Source organism: Scardinius erythrophthalmus (genome assembly GCF_964197995.2).
Source record: "Scardinius erythrophthalmus genome assembly, chromosome: 9".
NCBI classification, from domain to species: Eukaryota; Metazoa; Chordata; class Actinopteri; order Cypriniformes; family Leuciscidae; genus Scardinius; species Scardinius erythrophthalmus.
Genome location: NC_138229.1, coordinates 5,918,013 through 5,935,801, shown reverse-complemented (window position 1 = coordinate 5,935,801; position 17,789 = coordinate 5,918,013). Strand labels below are relative to the sequence as shown.

Sequence of the window (17,789 nt, the reverse complement as noted above, 5' to 3'; positions counted from 1 at the left end):
CTTTAAAGGGATAGTTCACCCAAAAACGATTTTTTTTTGTTCATCATTTATAAGTTTCTTTCTTCTGTTGAACACAAAAGCTATTTTGAAGAATGTTGGTAACCTGACAGTTGATGGTAGCTGTAGTATTTTCTTTCCTACCATGAAAGTCAATGGCTGCCATCAACTGTTTGATTACCAACATTCTTCAGAATATCATCTTTTGTGTTCAACAGAAGAAAGAAACTCATACATGTTTGGAACAACTTGAGGGTGAGTGAGTAATGCCAACATTTTCATTTTTGGGTGAACTATCCCTTTAAGACTTTTGAGTCGGACAAAATTCTTCATCCATGTTCATCCTAAGCCTAAAGCACTGTTAGAGGAAATGAAAATGTAATCCGACACAAGTTACTTTCTAACAAAGAAAGAAAAGTTATGGTTAATGCAGGACAGCTTTGAGCATCCATAATATCTTGCTTGTGTGTTGAAAACGTTTTTCTGCGAATTGTCAAAGAACCAGAAGGCGAACATTTTGTGCCTATTGCCGTGCAAGCAGCTGCAAGTGTGTTGGAAATTATTTCGAGTCTTAATTCTTTGTGTTTAAAGTACATATTTAAAATTTCAAAGATGTATTTCTGAAATTATATTGCAGTTTTGCCAAAGCAGCCCTAACTTTTTTTTTTTCTTTCTTTTTTTTATAAATATATACAAATATATATAAGGACATTTGGCATGTTTGTATTGAGAAAAATACATGAAAGGATTTTATTTTGATATTTTCATGAGATTTTGCTGAAGGGCTCAAGGCCTTTAATGCTTGTCCAGGAGTTTTTAGCACATTTATGGTTAGTAACATGCGGTGGAGATGACGAGTCGCTTTCCACAACAGTGTTGCAGGTTTTTAAATGTGCTTTCATTTGGTTTGGTAAATTGTTACTAATCTGTAAATAGACTCGAAAGGGAGTTAACTACTCGAGGTTCAAACCATGTCGACTGTATTCGTTACACTTTTTATAGATTTATGAAGATGTACTGTATGGATGAGGTTTGAAATCTGCCTCCGAGTTTAAGTTTACTGTATTTCATATGTAAATGTTGATTAATCTGTACTGAGAGGTCAAATTAATCTGATCACGTTTGCATTTTTTGGCAAATTGATCATTTCTGTCAAGAAATATTAGCAATAAATATAAAAAAAAAGCATTTTGTGGTGCATTTTGTTCTGCTTTTGATTTGAAATCTTGTCAAGTGATGCATTGCACAAATTGTAGTCGGTTACTGATACCAAATTACATGACAAAAATTGTAGTTACAATAACACATTTTAGGTAATCGGACTACTTTTAGATTACTTTTGATCTAACTCATTTATCACCATATCATACTTGAACCATATAAACACACAAAGAGAAAGAAAATACATTGCATTCTTTATCAACAACATGTAATATGCATTACATTACGGCAGGGTTTCCCAGACTGGGGTTCGTGTTCGTGCAGTCTAACGAAAAGCTGATAATTAATGTAAAATTAAATTAAATCATTTTAAAATAAAATGTTTACAAAAATCATTACATTTATTTGTTTACCTGCATGTCATGTGACCATTAACCGACATAAGAGAACCTTCAAATGTGTTTAGGTTATTGACTTAATTAAATTATAATACTATTTCACTTAAAAGTTCTGGAAACAACACCAACCGTGATTGAGGTGAGTAAATTATGACTAAATTGTTGGGTGAACTATTACTTTTAAGAACAAAAGATGTATCTGTTAACAGTTGATGTACTGTGAACTAACATGTTTATTAACTAACATTAAAAAAGGTTAATAAAAATATTTTGTTAATTTATTGTAATGAATTAATGTTTACAAATGAGACCATATTGTAGTCTTGCTGATTTAAAAATAAAATAAAATAATTGTAACCGGGCACCACTGCCTGAATTAAATATACTTGACTGCACAGTTTGAACTGTTTATTGCATAATGTGACATTCATTCTTAAAATGAAATATGAAGCAGTTTGCTAATACTCCAATCTGAACACAGGCATTCAATCCCAGTCATGGCACTGTGTAATCAAACTTGTATCAGTTACATGAAGATTTGAATAATTACATGTCATCATGCTGGAGCTCCTCCCCCATGAGCACAGCCAATGAGAAGAGAGGGATGATCAAACATTTCAATACTCACGCAAGCTGCCTGTTCCTCATAAGCTGGCAGATCCAGGGCATGTGTGTGTGTGTGTGCGTGTATAAACAGAGATGATCTGTAGTTTAATACAACATCATACATCATTCAGTGTGGATCACTTAGTGTTAATCCAGATTTTATTGAAATGAAAACTGACGTGAAGAATTCAGTGATTTGTTACAGATCTGAAATGTTTCTGTACATCAAGTCATCATAAAGCCGTCTGCAGAAACGGCAACCTCATCTGGAAATGTTCTGCTGCCACGCAAACACACAACATCATCCACTTACATTGCAGTGAATGTATTTCCAAAGTGCATTAAGGGAATCTCTTAGTCATTCTGTGGCCTGTTAGTGGCTTAGTAAAGGCTCCAGGGGTCAAAGGTCAGATTATTTCAGCAGTTTAGGTACAGTCATGGAGGTCATGGCGGTCATGGTGGTCATGGTGCTGGAAGGCACGGTGATGTCTCTGAAGACCGGCTGAGACACAGAGGAAGAGGACGGTTTGTTCTGGTTCAGAGTCTCTATGATCATCTGTCTCATTTCTCGACTGGCATCACCGCGGACAGCTAACAGGGCCACAATGTGTTCCTCTCTGATGAAAGAAGAAGACCTTATGTTTAAATGTAATACTCCATATTCAAGCCACTGGTAATGATAGATAAAGTTACCTAAAAGAGAAATTAGTTGAGCTAAAATCAGGAAAGAAATGAGAAACTATATTGGCATTACAATTTTTTTTACACTGAGACATTTTCATGACAATTTATGTCCATTTTCCCTCAAATTACTAATTACTGCAATGTGTCTGAATTTTCATTATTATTTTTAGGCTTATTACTATTACTCTAATGCAGTAATGTACTGTTTTTTTTTTAAATTATTATTATTAAATTATCATAATTAAAGGCAATACAACAAATAGTACCATGATGTATAAATGATTTACAATATACAGTAGATAAATGGCATTTATTTTACAATACAGTAATAAATGGTAGTTCTGATAATTGGTAATGATTGATAATTATCACAGAAATCTCATTCAAATGCTAAAAATCGTAATGGCCCTTAAAACAGGCTAGTGTAATTAAAATGAAATAAAATTCAATTAAAAAATAATTTTCCTAGTAATTTTGGGGTGAAATATGACCAGCACAAGATCTTTTTAGAGTTTATGTGAATCTCACAAAACCTGTAATCTGTACTAGAAGTTCAGAAACACACTCGTTTTCAATGTAATGAAGTCTGACCTGATGTCAGGATATTTGGACACCAGGGTGGACACCTCCAGGTAGAGCAGCGCAGGATCGGTCAGCTTGAAGACCTCAGCGATGGCACTGATGGAGTCACACAGCCGGTCTGAGTCCTCTCCCTGAACAAACACACACACACACACACACACACACACACGCTTCAAAACTAGCTCTTTAAAAAGCTGCTGATGACGTTACATGTTATTGTGATCAGTAGCAGTTCTGGCTTATGTGGTGCTCTAGGAGAAATCAGACATTACGTCGACTACGTTGATATACTATTATTGTAGAACTATATACAATTTGTTTTAAAAACACCTAGAATTAAATTATTTACAATAAGTATGTAACTTAAACTTGTTTTAGCATGTTGCTAACATGTTTTAACACATTGCTAACATTTCATAAGGCAGTTGCTAGGCTTTGTTAGTGATATATATTTGGTGGATGAAGCTTAAAGTCCCCCTGTGGTGAAAATCATGTTTTTAATATTGTTTATACGTCTATGTGGTGTTTTTAATATGCTTTAAGACAAACCATGTGTATATTCATAAGTCAACATCACTGCTGAGTATTTTCTCTTTAAAACTGCAGTGAACCAAAGACACGCTTTGAAATCGCTGGTGTTTCTGATGTCACAAACTACCTTGTAACCAATCACGTCGACGTGCCGGCAGGCTTTAGCATATCATTAACACCGAACTAGCAGGGGAGTCTCAAGAGAAGTATATTTTTCTGTTGATATGCAAAATCGGGTTGATTTAGTAATATAGCGGGTGTATGATGTGTATTAGGATGTTATGATTATGATAAACTATATGTCTTTCTCCGCTGACGTCCTGAGTTGTTTGAAGGCAGCTGTCTGACTCTGAAATGGCGAAAGGGAACATGGTTTGTGTAACGTTAGCAACACATTATTAGCTGTTTGATAATGTAGTCAAGCAAAAAGCTAATCATATTAATTGCCATTACGTGTCTGACGTTGTAGAGCGCGATACTATTGTGCAGCGTTTGTGTGAGTGAGTGGAGGCGGGGCTAATTAGCATATTCATGGCTCCACGTATCGCCCCGTTTAATGAAAATCGTAATTCGGATCGGTTAGAAAAGATAGAGAACTTGCTGCCTAAAAGCTGCTTGAAAATGCTACCGAAATGTGTAGGCTACATGGAATTATTTTACATGCAAAGATGGATCCTTAAATTCTTTGCAATTTAAAGGTACCCTAGGTTATTTAATTGGTCAATCATGGGAGTTTATTCTGATAACTTTGGGCAACATTATCTAGGAAACAAGAGAATTGTACAGCAAGAGCACGCACACAAAAATATCTAAGGTAACGTAGAACAGAGCCAATTCATAAGAGAACACGGTACATGAAAGTGGGTGTCCAGTTTTGAGCGAAAGCAAAATCAAAGCGAATCTGCCTGTGAGCGGAGAGCTGCGCGCTTGCGCATTATTACGTGGATGCACTCTCGACATTTGTCATTCAAAATAGCGCTATACAAACTGCCTCAAATGAACTATAAAGAAGAGAAGAAAGTCATGTCTGAAAGTTATGTGCGCTCTAAATTACAACACTGATTCACTTCTTGGATTATAGTTAGTGATCGACCGATGTATCGGTTTACCGATATTTTTCCCGATATTTAAGCATTTTCCCATAATCGGGTATCGGTTTTGTAATATCGGATTCGCCGATAAACGGCGCCATCTTGTGGCCGTTTTGAGAATTACGCCATTGCAGATCAGTCAACAACAACTCTGTGCAGATGTAAAGTATATGTTCTGCTTGCTTTGCTTTAATTATTCAACTTTATTTAACATAACAGACATACAGAAATGAGAATTGAGACATAAATGCCTGATATAGTTTATTTATGCAGCTTGGTTCTAAAACATTGAGACGAACTCATGGAGTCACGAAGCATAATCCGACCGTCATGTCCTGCCCCAATAAAGACGTAACTTTACATGAATTAAATAAAACAGACATGAATGAGTGCATGTTGAAAATAAAAGCGCTGAATTTAATTCTCTATCTGTTGTATTTGATCACCATTAGTCTCGAGAAAAAAGTTTGTTTATATTGCTGAGCACTCACTGGGTTGATGATCAGGAATGCTCAAGCACGGCCACGGAATGAAACTTTTGACAAGATTATCTCGTTTAAATACCCTAAATTATATTATCATTTACTACATAACCATCATTTCGCTAATACACATATAAATAAATACCGCTCTGTGGAAATTAATTATTTATTATCTCCACGCGCGATCGCGGTTGAGTAGCCTAAGTTATAGTTCTGTGTAAATGCATAGATAAACAGCACTTTGTCAGAAAGCATTTCATGATCATTCTAGACCGACAAAAAAATGCAAATATGCTGTTTTGTTTGTTACTTTCCTGACAATGTTATATTCCAGCTCAGTGAATTATTCCTCACTCTTTAAACCTATTAAACGGCACATAAACCTTCTAAAACTGTTTAAAATGAATTGCATTTCTGCAAAGGTGATATTCCCTGTCAATTATTTTCTCCATGTGAAAACATTAGATTTTTAACATTTATTTTGCCTATTGTTAACATTGTTGCTGCTGATGTTTTCTACACTACAACCTAATTCTGGGAGTATTAAGTTACACTACTAAAATAGCTATGCAAAAACTTTTTAAACAAAGACACTTAGTAACAGTGCACTTTAGTTTTGGACTCAGACCCCTCTATTTATTTGTGCATAAATATAAAGGTTTTTTTGTATGCAAGGAGGGAGTGATTGTTATAAATAAAATGGTTTGTTCAGTTCATTTGTGTTGTTATAATTGTGCCAAAAACAGAAGTATAACAGTAAATAAATCTTGGTTCTGCATATCGGTTATCGGGCACATAAACATGCAAATAATCGGTATCGGTCATAAAAAAAATCAATATCGGTCGATCACTAATTATAGCATAACATTCTAGAGACATCATTCAGAGTGTTTGTAGTTTCTTTTGTGAGACTCACAGCAGAAAGTTTCCTGAAGAGGAATTTGAACTGCTCCGCTTCTTTCATCATCCGGTCCGCTCCCTCCTTTCTTTCGTCAGCATTCTTAAACGAGATGCGCTTCTGCATGATGGCTTTCAAATACTCCACCACCACCCGCCGATGAGCCTCACTCGTCATTTCCTGTTTAACACACGCATGTTAAATCACTAAAAACACATTAACATTACTATATATACTGTGCAAAAGTTTAGTGTTAGTAAGGTTTTTTTTTTTTTTACAGAAATGAATACTTTTGTTCAGCGAGGACGCATTAAATTGATCAAAAGTGACATTAAAGATATTTATAATGTTCTCAAAAAATTCTATGTCAAAGAAATGCTCTTTTTTGTAACCTTCTATTCATCAAAGAATCCTAAAAAAAGGTATGGTGGTTTCCACAAAAATATTTAGCAGCACAACTGTTTTCAACACTGATAATAATCAGAAATGTTTCTTAAGGCGAGACACTACAGGTAAATAGGGTCAAATTTTAAAATAATAGATATCACCATGAAACTTCCTCAGTTGATTATTTACACAAGTATATAAAAAAATGTATTACAAGTGTTTGAAATTTGTATGTTTAATTATGCAAATTAGGCATTATCTAATTAAATATGTGCGATGTTGCATATATTTTCGGTAGATAGATCTGAACATATGATAAAGGTGCAAAATTATTTTTTTCATTTTGTTTACACACAAGATGAAAAAATAATTCAGAGGGATTTCAGGATATATGCTTTCATTACCAAGGAAATCAAAATATACTGTCCATAGCCTTAAGAAATTGATTTTCGCCATATTTTTTTTATTAAAATGTCACATAAATCAGACCAGGAATGATTTATTAACAAATCCCTCTGAAAATATCTTCAGAATACTACTAAGTGTATAACTGGAAAGTTAAGTGCTATATAGGCTGAGATGTTTTTACTGGAGAATGACAAAAAAAAAATCCTTTTGAGAAAACGGCATTTAAAGATTTAAATAGCTCTAAATGAGATTCTGTCATTGGTTTTAAATCCCCCTTTGGACATTCACGATTGCTTACTGATAGAAAGGAAATGCCCATATCTGGGTTACAACATAGTTGTGCAGGAGACTCAGAGCTTTACAATGACACTGGTCATGACAGACTTAAGTAAACAGACGGATCTCGGCGTGTCGCGTTGGAATGCTAACTTCTTGGTAAATTCGGGAGAAACTTACTGCCGCAAGTAAACAAAATGTAATAAAATAAACATCTTAATGTATATTTTCAACGTTTGCTTTATAGCAGCTTGAAAGAACACATATTGAAGGAGTAAACTAGCCCAAAATCTCAAAACTGACCACTGCATGAAAAATCTCTGTTTTTGCCTGCCGTGTCTCGCCTTAAACAGCAAATCAACATATTAGAGTGATTTCTGAAGGATCATGTGACACTGAAGACTGTGGTAATGATGCTGAAAAATCAAAAACAGTTCCTAATAATATTTCACACTATACCTGTATTTTTGATCAAACAAATGCAGCCTTGGTAAGCATAAGAGACATCTTACAAAAACATGAAAAATAATCCTCAAACTTTTAAAGGATAGAGAAACATGATTGTACGGAACAGCTCTTTGATCTTATCAGCATTACATGACAAATAAAACTACTATAAGAGGACACTTATTCTGAAAGGTTTTAGTGTGCAAACCTGATTATACGGCTTTTTAATTTTGGAAAAGTCGTTAAAGTAGTCTTCCACCGTCACACAGATGGTGTCTACAGCATGAGAGCCTGACAGCCACTTCCGGGTCAGCAGTTCGTTAAGATGATGCTGTCGAGAGAGCAAGAAACAGTCAAAATTTAGCATGTTTATCCCAGTCACTAAACCTTAGCAACTGACCGTACACGACAAGAGCGCATTTACCTCCAAATCCAGGAAGACTTCATCTAGCAGGAACTGGCAGCCCTCTCTGGCCACATCATTCAGGAGCTTATCTATGGCGGCGTCGTTCTGAGTGCTTTCAGTCGACTGAGAGTACTTCCTTTTCAGGCTATTTATAGACTCCCTGACAACAAACATTGACATTAATTAAAACATTAGCTTGGTTATTAGCAGTCAATTATAGACGATAAGAATATGTAAGGGATAATTGACGATGGGCTGTTGAATTATTAGAAAATAATGAGTCTCTCAACAGTTTCTACTAATAGCGAAAATGTAAGTGTATCTGCTTCAAGAACAGAGCCGTTATTACCTCGCTTGTGAGAGATGTCAAGTAGCTTTTAAGTTGCTAAACTATTTTACTGATAAAATTGTCAGAGCAGCGCTGACAACACGTTTCTGTGCGAGTGTGTGTGTGTGTGTGTATGTGTGGGAGAAAAGACAATATGTGTTTTCCATACAAAAAGGAACCTTTGAAATTACTCAAGACCTGCCTGGAACTACTTTAGCCATGCATTTCCCTAATATTTAGGGAAGAACGTTCGTCAACCAATCAGATTCAAGCATTCAACAGCCCCATAATAAGCAAAAACAATGCATTATTTTCACTATTCATCAATTGCGAACTGCTCTAAAACCACGAAGCATGTAGAGCACGCAACAGTGCCGCATTTTGACAATGAAACGTACATCACTCGCATTTATTTCATTAAATCATCACCTTTTACAGTTTAAGAGTCACATTAGGCTGTATTGTGATTTGTTTTACGTGCTCAAATTAAGACATCATAAAAAGATAATTAAACCTTGTGTTATACCATTTAAAATACCACATTTAAGACCTTAAATTTTATTAAACTGAATTTAACACTTCGTAAGGCCCAGCTGGTCTGAATTGGGAGAATGGAATAATGTAATGTGTTACTTAAAAAAAAAAGAAAAAAAAAAAGAAATCAATAAATGATTAAGAGACACTCACTTGAAGGTTTGACAGTTGTTGATGATGGCAATCATGTACTGAACGTAGCACTGCGGAAGCTGACGATCTTTCAGATGTTCCTCCTTATAGGCGATCGCCTCCTCTCGGTACCTGAATGCACATGTACGAAGGGTGAAAGTGTGCCTGTCACTGAGCTAACACAATAATAACAAACGGTGGGAAAAAACTAAAGAAAATGGGCAGTTTGAGATCACAATACCTTACTAGGAATGAGTTCATCTGCTTCAGACAGACTTTCAGCACCTGCTCTTTAAAGGTCTCGTTGATCTGAGCGGCCACCTGGAGATTCTGCTCAAACATCTGAGGATAAAGAGGGATATTTGAATGAAAAGGCCTCATGCGAGTGGGTGCATGAAAGCATGAGGCCAGAGAGAAGTTGTTGTACCTGGAAGACAATAGCAGGTAAGGTGGTCTGGTAGTAGCCGTTCTGGTCGCCCTCAGGCTCCGTCTCCTTCTGCCAGTCTTTCTTATCCGTTTCTAGAGCTTTACGCAGCCAGCCTGTGATGTTTGACTAGAGAGAAATGGAAAAAAATAAACACTTGCTGAACTGATAATGCTCGTGCACACACAATATTCAGTGCTGGGAAGATTACTCACAAATAGTAGTCCATAACTACAATAAAACTATAGTTAGTAACTTAATCAATTACATCTGACTACTTTTAGATTACTTTTGACTTTACTTTTATCCTTAACTTGTTTATCACATACATTTGAATAAGATTTTATTTTACATGTACCAGGGTTCGTAAAGATTCTGTAAAATGAAATTCCAGGACTTTCAAGGACTTTTCAAGCACTACTTTTTGGGATTTCAAGGACTTCAATCAGCACTTATCAAACAATTTATTTTTTATTTATTCATTTATTTTTATTTTTTCCTCAAATTACATATGGTATCTGATGTTTCAGTTCATAGAGATCAATCCATTGACCAGCGCTGTCAGGCTTGGGAAATCCCCTTAACCATTGAAATGATACTGAAACTCCATGAATATATGATTGACCTGAAGAATGAAAGTTATATTATATACTTATCATAAACTTAATATCATGCTCATTGCCATGTGAAATAGCTCTATATCTCAGACGGACTGCAGCGTTAATTTTGCGCGAAACGATTGTATTCTCTCAAAAAAATTCAAGTACTTTTCAAGCTCCTCTTCAAAAATATGGCTGTTTTCAAGGATTTTCCAGGACTTAAATTTCAAAAAGTAAAATTCAAGTACTTCAAGCACTTTAAGCACCTTGTACGAACCCCGATGAACATCATTTTTGGAATCAGATTACATTAAATAAGTTACTTCCCAGCACTGACGATATTTCAAAAGACTAAACACTAAAATTAAAGGCTGATAATATTTGAATTTTTAAGCCAGTGCTGCAGACTTGAGGAACTCACAGTGAATGTTTTGAGGTATTTGCCCAGCAAATCATCCACCACTTTGTCAGGCAACAGCGGCTCCAACTTCTTGACGTCACACTCGGGCTGCAGATCAGGATCACCCATCATATCCACACTGCCAAAGACAGAATCAGACATACAAATGCATGAATTACACCTGTTTCTGCTCTTTGTCAATGTCAGAGAAATGGCTTTACTCAATTTGGTTTTCGCACGCTATCTGAGATTGAGTTCTCTTTTCGCCTTTTCTTGCACTGGAACAGTTTAAAATCGCTTGAATGTGTAAATTGGCAAGACAAAACATGCAAATTAGACTGGCTAACGTCAGACCTCGTCTCATTGAGATGTGGTCTGGGAACCACATGCTCATTTTCTCGTATTTGAGGCGTGGTTTACGAATGCCCAGAGCCGTTTATTGGGCACTACGAATGTCTATCAAATGCGCTGTACGTAGCTCATAGCCAATCGTTTCAATTATACCAGATGACGTATGTAGAGAGACAGAAATTCGACGAGGAAGAAGGCGAAATAAACTTGCGTTCTAAACTACTAAAGTTGCATCGAAAGGTAACTTCGCGTCTGATACCATGTTGGATCCATAGATATAAACAAACTGCTCCGGTGTGTCGCATAGACGTCGTCATCGTCTTGCTGCTCCCTCCCCGTTCTGTGATTGGTTCCCTTTTTGAGGGGAAAATCTGGTCCATGGTATCCAGGCTGCCTAGCAGCGTGAATAAAATCGCGCTGCGCTCAAGGCAGCATGGGGAAACCCAGGCTACATGCAAATGATAAACTTTGCAATTAATTAACTTTCCTGTAGCTCAAACAGTAGAGCGTTGGAGCTTGCAATGTCAAGGTCATGGGTTCGATTCCCAGGGAAAGCAAGAACTGATAACAATGTAAATGTGTACCTTGAAATGCAATGTAAGTTGCTTTGGATAAAAGTGTCTACTAAATGTAAATAAATAAATAAATAAATGTACGATCCGTTCCACCCCAACTGCAAAGACTGGTTTTGAACCTGAAGTTAGGTGAGAATGAGCGGGGGAAATGTACTTACAGTAATTGTCATGAAAATAATGTCGCAATGCTTAACATTAAATAGTTTCTCATTTCTTCCTTTTTTTAGCGTAAAATAAGACAACGATAAGATCTTTATAGCAGTCGGCCGATAGCCTCGTGGGAAAGTGCGCCGACATGTAGCGCTGTTGCGATTCGGGCGACCCGAGTTCGAGTCCCGGCTCGTGGCCTTTCCTGATCATGTTCCCCCTCTCCTGTTCTCGCTCTCGCTCTCTTACTTCCTGTCAAGCTACTGTCCTATCCTAATAAAAGGCAAAAACGGCACAAATGAAAAAAAAATAAATAAATTATGAAATAAAAAGAAATTAAAGCTAAAAAAAAAAATTATATATATATATATAATTATATATATATATATATATAAATAAGAAATAACTAATAGAAATAACTAAAAGACAACAAAATTACTAAATGAAACTGAAAATATAACAGTTAAAGCCAATTCAAAATAATGATAAATACTAGTATATAGGCTAAATATAATTGTATATAAATAGAAATAAAGCTTATGTAGGCTATGCAAAGAAATAAAAAATGTAACACCTAGTCCATATAATGCATCCCAACTTGTCCTACCACAGCATGTAAAACAGCACCAAAGGCAGAACTGCCTGTCTTTCTCTCCAGCTCTGGTGTGTTTACTCTGGTGCACATCAGTGTATTATTCTTCCTCTGCCTCCAGTCCTGTGAGGGCACACTATGTGAAGGTCTGTTTTGAGTCCATCAGTCAGATTAAGCACCCAAAGCTGTTCTTCTGCTCTCCGCTCTGCTTTAAATATTGAGATAATTGCTCTCTGCTGCACTTTGACAGACTGATCTGCCACTGAGGAATGCAATGCTGAGTTAGAGAAGTAACTACAACATCACAGAGGGTAGTTTTCCATCAAGCAAGTGTTTTCATTACAAGGAAAATCTACTAGGTTTACTATTTGCAATAACCGCTGGAAATAATACAGCTATAAATTCACAATATTATTATTATATATAATATAACCAGTATCAACAGAAACATCTATCTTAGAAACATAAAAATAAAATGTTATTATATATAATTATAATAATAGTTATTATTAGTAGTATTTTTATTATAATTTTGTGCACAAATATATATATTACAAATAAAATATTGCTTGGGAAAATAACCTGTGAAAATACAACAGAAACCATTTTTAATCACCCATCTCTGCCAAATAACAGACCGATTGGTAAAACTCAACAAATAACATATCATTTTGATCTTGTAAATTGAAGCAAAAAGACTCAATTTGCAACAACAATATTCAAAGTATAACACACAAAAAACATGTTTAACTTGTTTAATCCATCACTGCCATAATACGGTGTCCTTATACAGTTACGGTCTCAACTTCACTGCTGGCAAATGGGCTTTCATTAAAACTTTTCATTAAAGCTACTGTCTAGGAAACAGGGAAATAAAGGCTGTTGTCTTCCCTTTTTCCAAATAGTTAGTAAAACTTTGACACCTATTATGCCAAGGCCACTCCCAGTCTGCTATATCTTGACCAGAGTCAAATACCGCCTTGCTTTAGTAGGAAATACTTCTTTAACTTTTAGTCACAATTGTGTTGACTTGTATTGTTCCCGGGTGCAGGAATTCAAAGAGTAAACGTTTAGCGGTAGTGAGGAACCTTCGGTTTTTCCAGTGAAGGATCCAGTGTGTTGTAGGGAGAGGCTAAAGGCTGCAAAGCATCGTAAATACAGAGAGAACGAAAATCCTCCATGTTTGTAGTTAACATTTCAAACTGGATGACCACGAACACAGTGTTTTAGGCCAAACAGAGAGAGCTGTTTAAAGAGTAGACATAGGACAATTCAATTTTCAGTGATAAACCTACTCAACTGTTCTGTTAATAACCCTCTGTCGATCCGACTGTCTGTGGGCGGGGATTCAAAAATGTGAAAGTACAATCTGTATTTTTCACGAAAGCCCTGGAGCGGACTTTACCTGACTAATAAACAGGAATTTCTCGATCCTGGTAACACTGAGAAAGAGTAAACATTGTACATTTACATATACTACCGACACTGTAACAATACAAAACGTGTTAAAAATCGGCTAAAAAGTAACTGTACTGCAAGATAGCACCCAATGTGCCATTAAAATATCATAATTAATCAGTTTTCACAATAATTGTTGTCACAACAGAGCACTCAAGTACTATGATAAACGCATTCAACATGTATCTTACCTTTTATACGTGTTGAGGACCCATGTGAGAAGAGACACGATCTCATTGGCTTCTAGATCCTCTGCGGCGAGCTCCTGCACCCGCGCCGACACCGACTTATGATAGAGGTCGAAGAACACCTGGAAGGTGTTGTAGTGAGGAGGGAAGCACTGCACCATCATGTTCTTCACTATGATCAGGTCGTCCAGTACGTACTTCCTCATGATCTCCAGCAACCTCACCAACCACATTTTGTCAGACTCGCGTGTTTCTGACTGCGTGCTCTCGATGCGACCGCTCACGGTGCCCTCTAGGACTTCATTCATGCGTTTTTTCCAGCATTTGGGCCTCCCAGGCGGGATGAACCCAGTCTGCTTCTTACGATCCAGCATCCTGCGGTCGATCTTCTCTTCGCGCTCGATGATTCGAACCACAGACACCAGCATGGTGGGGTCGCGACGGACAGTGACCATGGCACGTTGGAGGACCATCCAGAGTTGTTTGGACAGTTCCTCCGACAGGCCCTGCACCTGGCCGAAGTAGCCACGAATGAGGTTCATGTCATGGACGTTCTTGCTGTCCATGCGGTACTGCTCGTACATGAGGTCGTCGCGGGAGCACTCCAGGTCCATCAGCTTGCGGTGAGCTTGAAGAAGCTCGCCCTGTTCGATCAGATTCTGGGTCTCTTGTACAATCTCAGGCACTGTGGAGAAAGAGAAAATATGGGTGCAGTGTCACCAAATGAAAATTATACCAATATAGCATCTAGCATCAATTCTAAAATAAAAATGTATTAAAAAATAAAGTAAAATAAAATATAAAATAACCTAAAATACATTTTTATAAAATTTATTTATAAATATTTATTTAAAGAAATAAGTAAATAAAGAATTAGGCTTCATAATCAAGTAGTAAAAATCACTCAAATATTGTTTTGTATTGAAAAACAACCCATAAATGTGCAATCACCTGAAAATGGCTAATAAATAGTAAAAAAATATATGTTTTATCTAACTAAATAAATACATTTTTATTTTATTTATTAAAAAATAAGGAAATAAAAATAAAGGAAGAAAATTAAGAAAAACAACATGTAAATGTGCCTTCAACTTAAAAATAGCTAATAAATATATATTTTTTAAATTAACTAACTAACTAACTAACTAAATAAATGCATAAGTAGTACAACTGACGAAAATACTGTTGGGGAAAATCACCTGATAAATAGCTAATAGTTTTAATCATATATATATAAAAATAAATAATGCATATTAATTTATATTCCAAAATCAGAAAACAACTGTTAATAATTAAATAAATAAATAAGTAAATACAAATATTGTTGGAGAAAAATAAACTTAACATGTTGTCTACAGAAAAAAACAGACACCATCTTAGAAAAATAATAACAATATTATTAAGCAAAAAATAAATATGCTAAATTACTACAAATTGGGAAAAACAAATTGTTAATCTGCAATTAACTGCAAAACAACCAGTAAATGCGCAATCATCTGATAAACAGCTAATACATTTTATTTTATATATTAAAATAAATCATTTTAATTTTTAAATAAAATAATTGAAAATACATATTAATTTATGTATTAAAAACAGAAAAACAACATATGAATGTGCAATCAAACAAAAAACAACTAATAAATATTAAAGATAAATAAATAAATACATAAATAGTAATATTTTAGTTAATTTAGTTCATAAAAAGAAATAAATACAAATGTTGGAGAAAATAAACTTAAGAAACGGACCATCTCAGAAAAATAATACCATTATTATTATTCTAATTAAGTAAATAAATAAATGACAAAATAGGGAAAAACAAACTGTTAATCTGCAATTAACTAAAGAACAGATCCTATTTTTAACCTCGCCTAAATGACCGACCAACTAGAGGAACCCAACTACTGATATTATTTTGATCCTGCACATTAACTGTGCAAGCAAGCACACATCCTCACCTGAGAAAATGTTTTTGAGGTTCTCCACGGCTGAAGCCAGCTGACTGTGCTGAACCACGGCGTCCTTCACATCCTTCAGGTTCTCTATGGTGTTGATGCTCTGCCTCCAGTCTTTACTGACATCGGCCAGAGAGTTCTGGATGTCTTTCACATCACACAGAGCATTATGGAGCTGCGTGAGGCCTGTTCGTACCCCATCCAACTGAGACTGAATGGCAGCCTGATGAAGAGCATGGTTTGGTTTAATGAAGTGGTAAAAGCAATCGTAATAGATCAGCAGAGGGTTAAATGGAAATGGCGTCACCTTTAATCTTGCTTCCACGGATGCTTTCTTGCGCGCCTCTCTCCGTCTGTACTGCTCCACTTTGTCCAGCTGGTCCGAGCGCTGAAGCATCCCAGCAACCCTCTGCACCGCTGTGGCAACGGCCTCTCTGTTCGTCTCCTCCATAGTAACTGATCCCGAACGGAAGAGTTGACAAAAACAGCAAGGGTTAAGAGTGCTGAAAATGACCCAACCCCAACAACAAGGTTTAAATGTACTCAAAATTGTTGAAAGAGCAGTAAATGGCACAAATAGCAGTAAAGATTCTACAATGGTTATGGGTTAAATGCACTGCAGTATTATTTTAGTATCATTGCGATCCTATTATAGTTTGTATTAATATTTTTAATTCGTTTTTATTTCCATATTACCATCATTTTAATTTAAGTTGAAGTTTTAGTAATATTCTGATGTTTATACATTTTTATGCGTATCTATCATATAATATAGGCCTATATATATATAAAAAAAAATTATATTACGTTTTATATTATTTTTGATTTCAGTTTTAGTTATTTTAGTACATCAAGGTGAACTAAATGAAAACGATAAATTATTTTTTTTAGTAAAAAGTAACTTTTTTTATGGTTTGTTTTAGTAAACTTAAACTATAATAATCCTGATTCAATGAAATAAATCAGTGAAGGTTAAATACCTTATTGTGCTTTGTACACTTGGTGTGTACTTAAGTATTTTAATATTTAATGTGTTTTTGCATTCTTGTATCGTTTATATATATGCTCATATATTCATATTGTGCATTTGTGTATCTGTATGTGTATATGTTTGCAGTTGGCAATAACCAAGCTAACACAAACAGATAAAGATAGTTGCGAATGCGAACACCTGCTCGAAACAGTTATGGTTTAGGGAAAAGATACTGTAAGATGTTTAATTTATTGTAATAATCACATTCATCGCGCTGAATTTCTGTGCAGAAAGGCCAACAGTGACAGATGCTACCTGGCTAACTACATTAGCATTCAGGGGTCTGCGCTTTTTCATGCACATATCGTTAAATTCTCGAGGTCATGTGAATGTACTTACCCGGACGTGGTGTTCGTTGGACGTGCTGTGAGATGTTATAATCTGTTCATTGATATTTTATTTTCATGTATGTTTATTTTGTTAATTTACTGTCAGAACAGCTGCGTCTTCCTGGAGTCGCCCAACTCTCATCAGTCAGTCAGATGACGACTCGCGACTGCGCCTGTGCGAGAGCATCAACTGTGCGCAGACTTTACGCAAACAACACTCAGATCACGAGGGTCAACATGATGAGCAGACGAGTTCAATATTTTCTTTTGTGTGTTCTGCCTTTTTCTGCTATCTTCAATGGGTCCAATTTATATTTGAAAGTTCTACATTTACCATTAGTACATTCATTGTTTAGATCAGGAGCTGTAGAAAATCAAACTAAAATC

At 35.7% G+C, this 17,789-nt stretch overlaps 1 protein-coding gene across 1 annotated transcript; it reads right to left on the bottom strand.

The window, feature by feature from the left end:
- Nucleotides 1-1,949: 1,949 nt before the first annotated feature.
- exoc3 (exocyst complex component 3) lies at nt 1,950-17,761 on the bottom strand. Its single transcript, XM_081373558.1, has 13 exons — nt 17,413-17,761; nt 16,348-16,496; nt 16,044-16,263; nt 14,086-14,767; nt 10,793-10,910; nt 9,776-9,901; nt 9,590-9,690; nt 9,370-9,480; nt 8,373-8,514; nt 8,157-8,279; nt 6,449-6,610; nt 3,438-3,559; nt 1,950-2,779 (listed from the first exon to the last, which is right to left on the bottom strand). Exons 2-13 carry the CDS (start codon nt 16,489-16,491, stop codon nt 2,575-2,577), a joined length of 2,256 nt encoding a protein of 751 aa, XP_081229684.1. The 5' UTR covers nt 16,492-16,496; nt 17,413-17,761; the 3' UTR covers nt 1,950-2,574.
- Nucleotides 17,762-17,789: the final 28 nt, after the last annotated feature.

Excerpts from the sequence above, each read along its gene's own strand:
- exoc3 (XM_081373558.1), bottom strand. The coding sequence starts at position 16,491 with ATGGAGGAGACGAACAGAGAGGCCGTTGCCACAGCGGTGCAGAGGGTT. Across the intron at positions 8,515-9,369 it reads AACAACTGTCAAACCTTCAA|GGAGTCTATAAATAGCCTGA; the intron begins GTGAGTGTCTCT and ends GTTTGTTGTCAG. Across the intron at positions 3,560-6,448 it reads TCTTCAGGAAACTTTCTGCT|GGAGAGGACTCAGACCGGCT; the intron begins GTGAGTCTCACA and ends GTGTTTGTTCAG.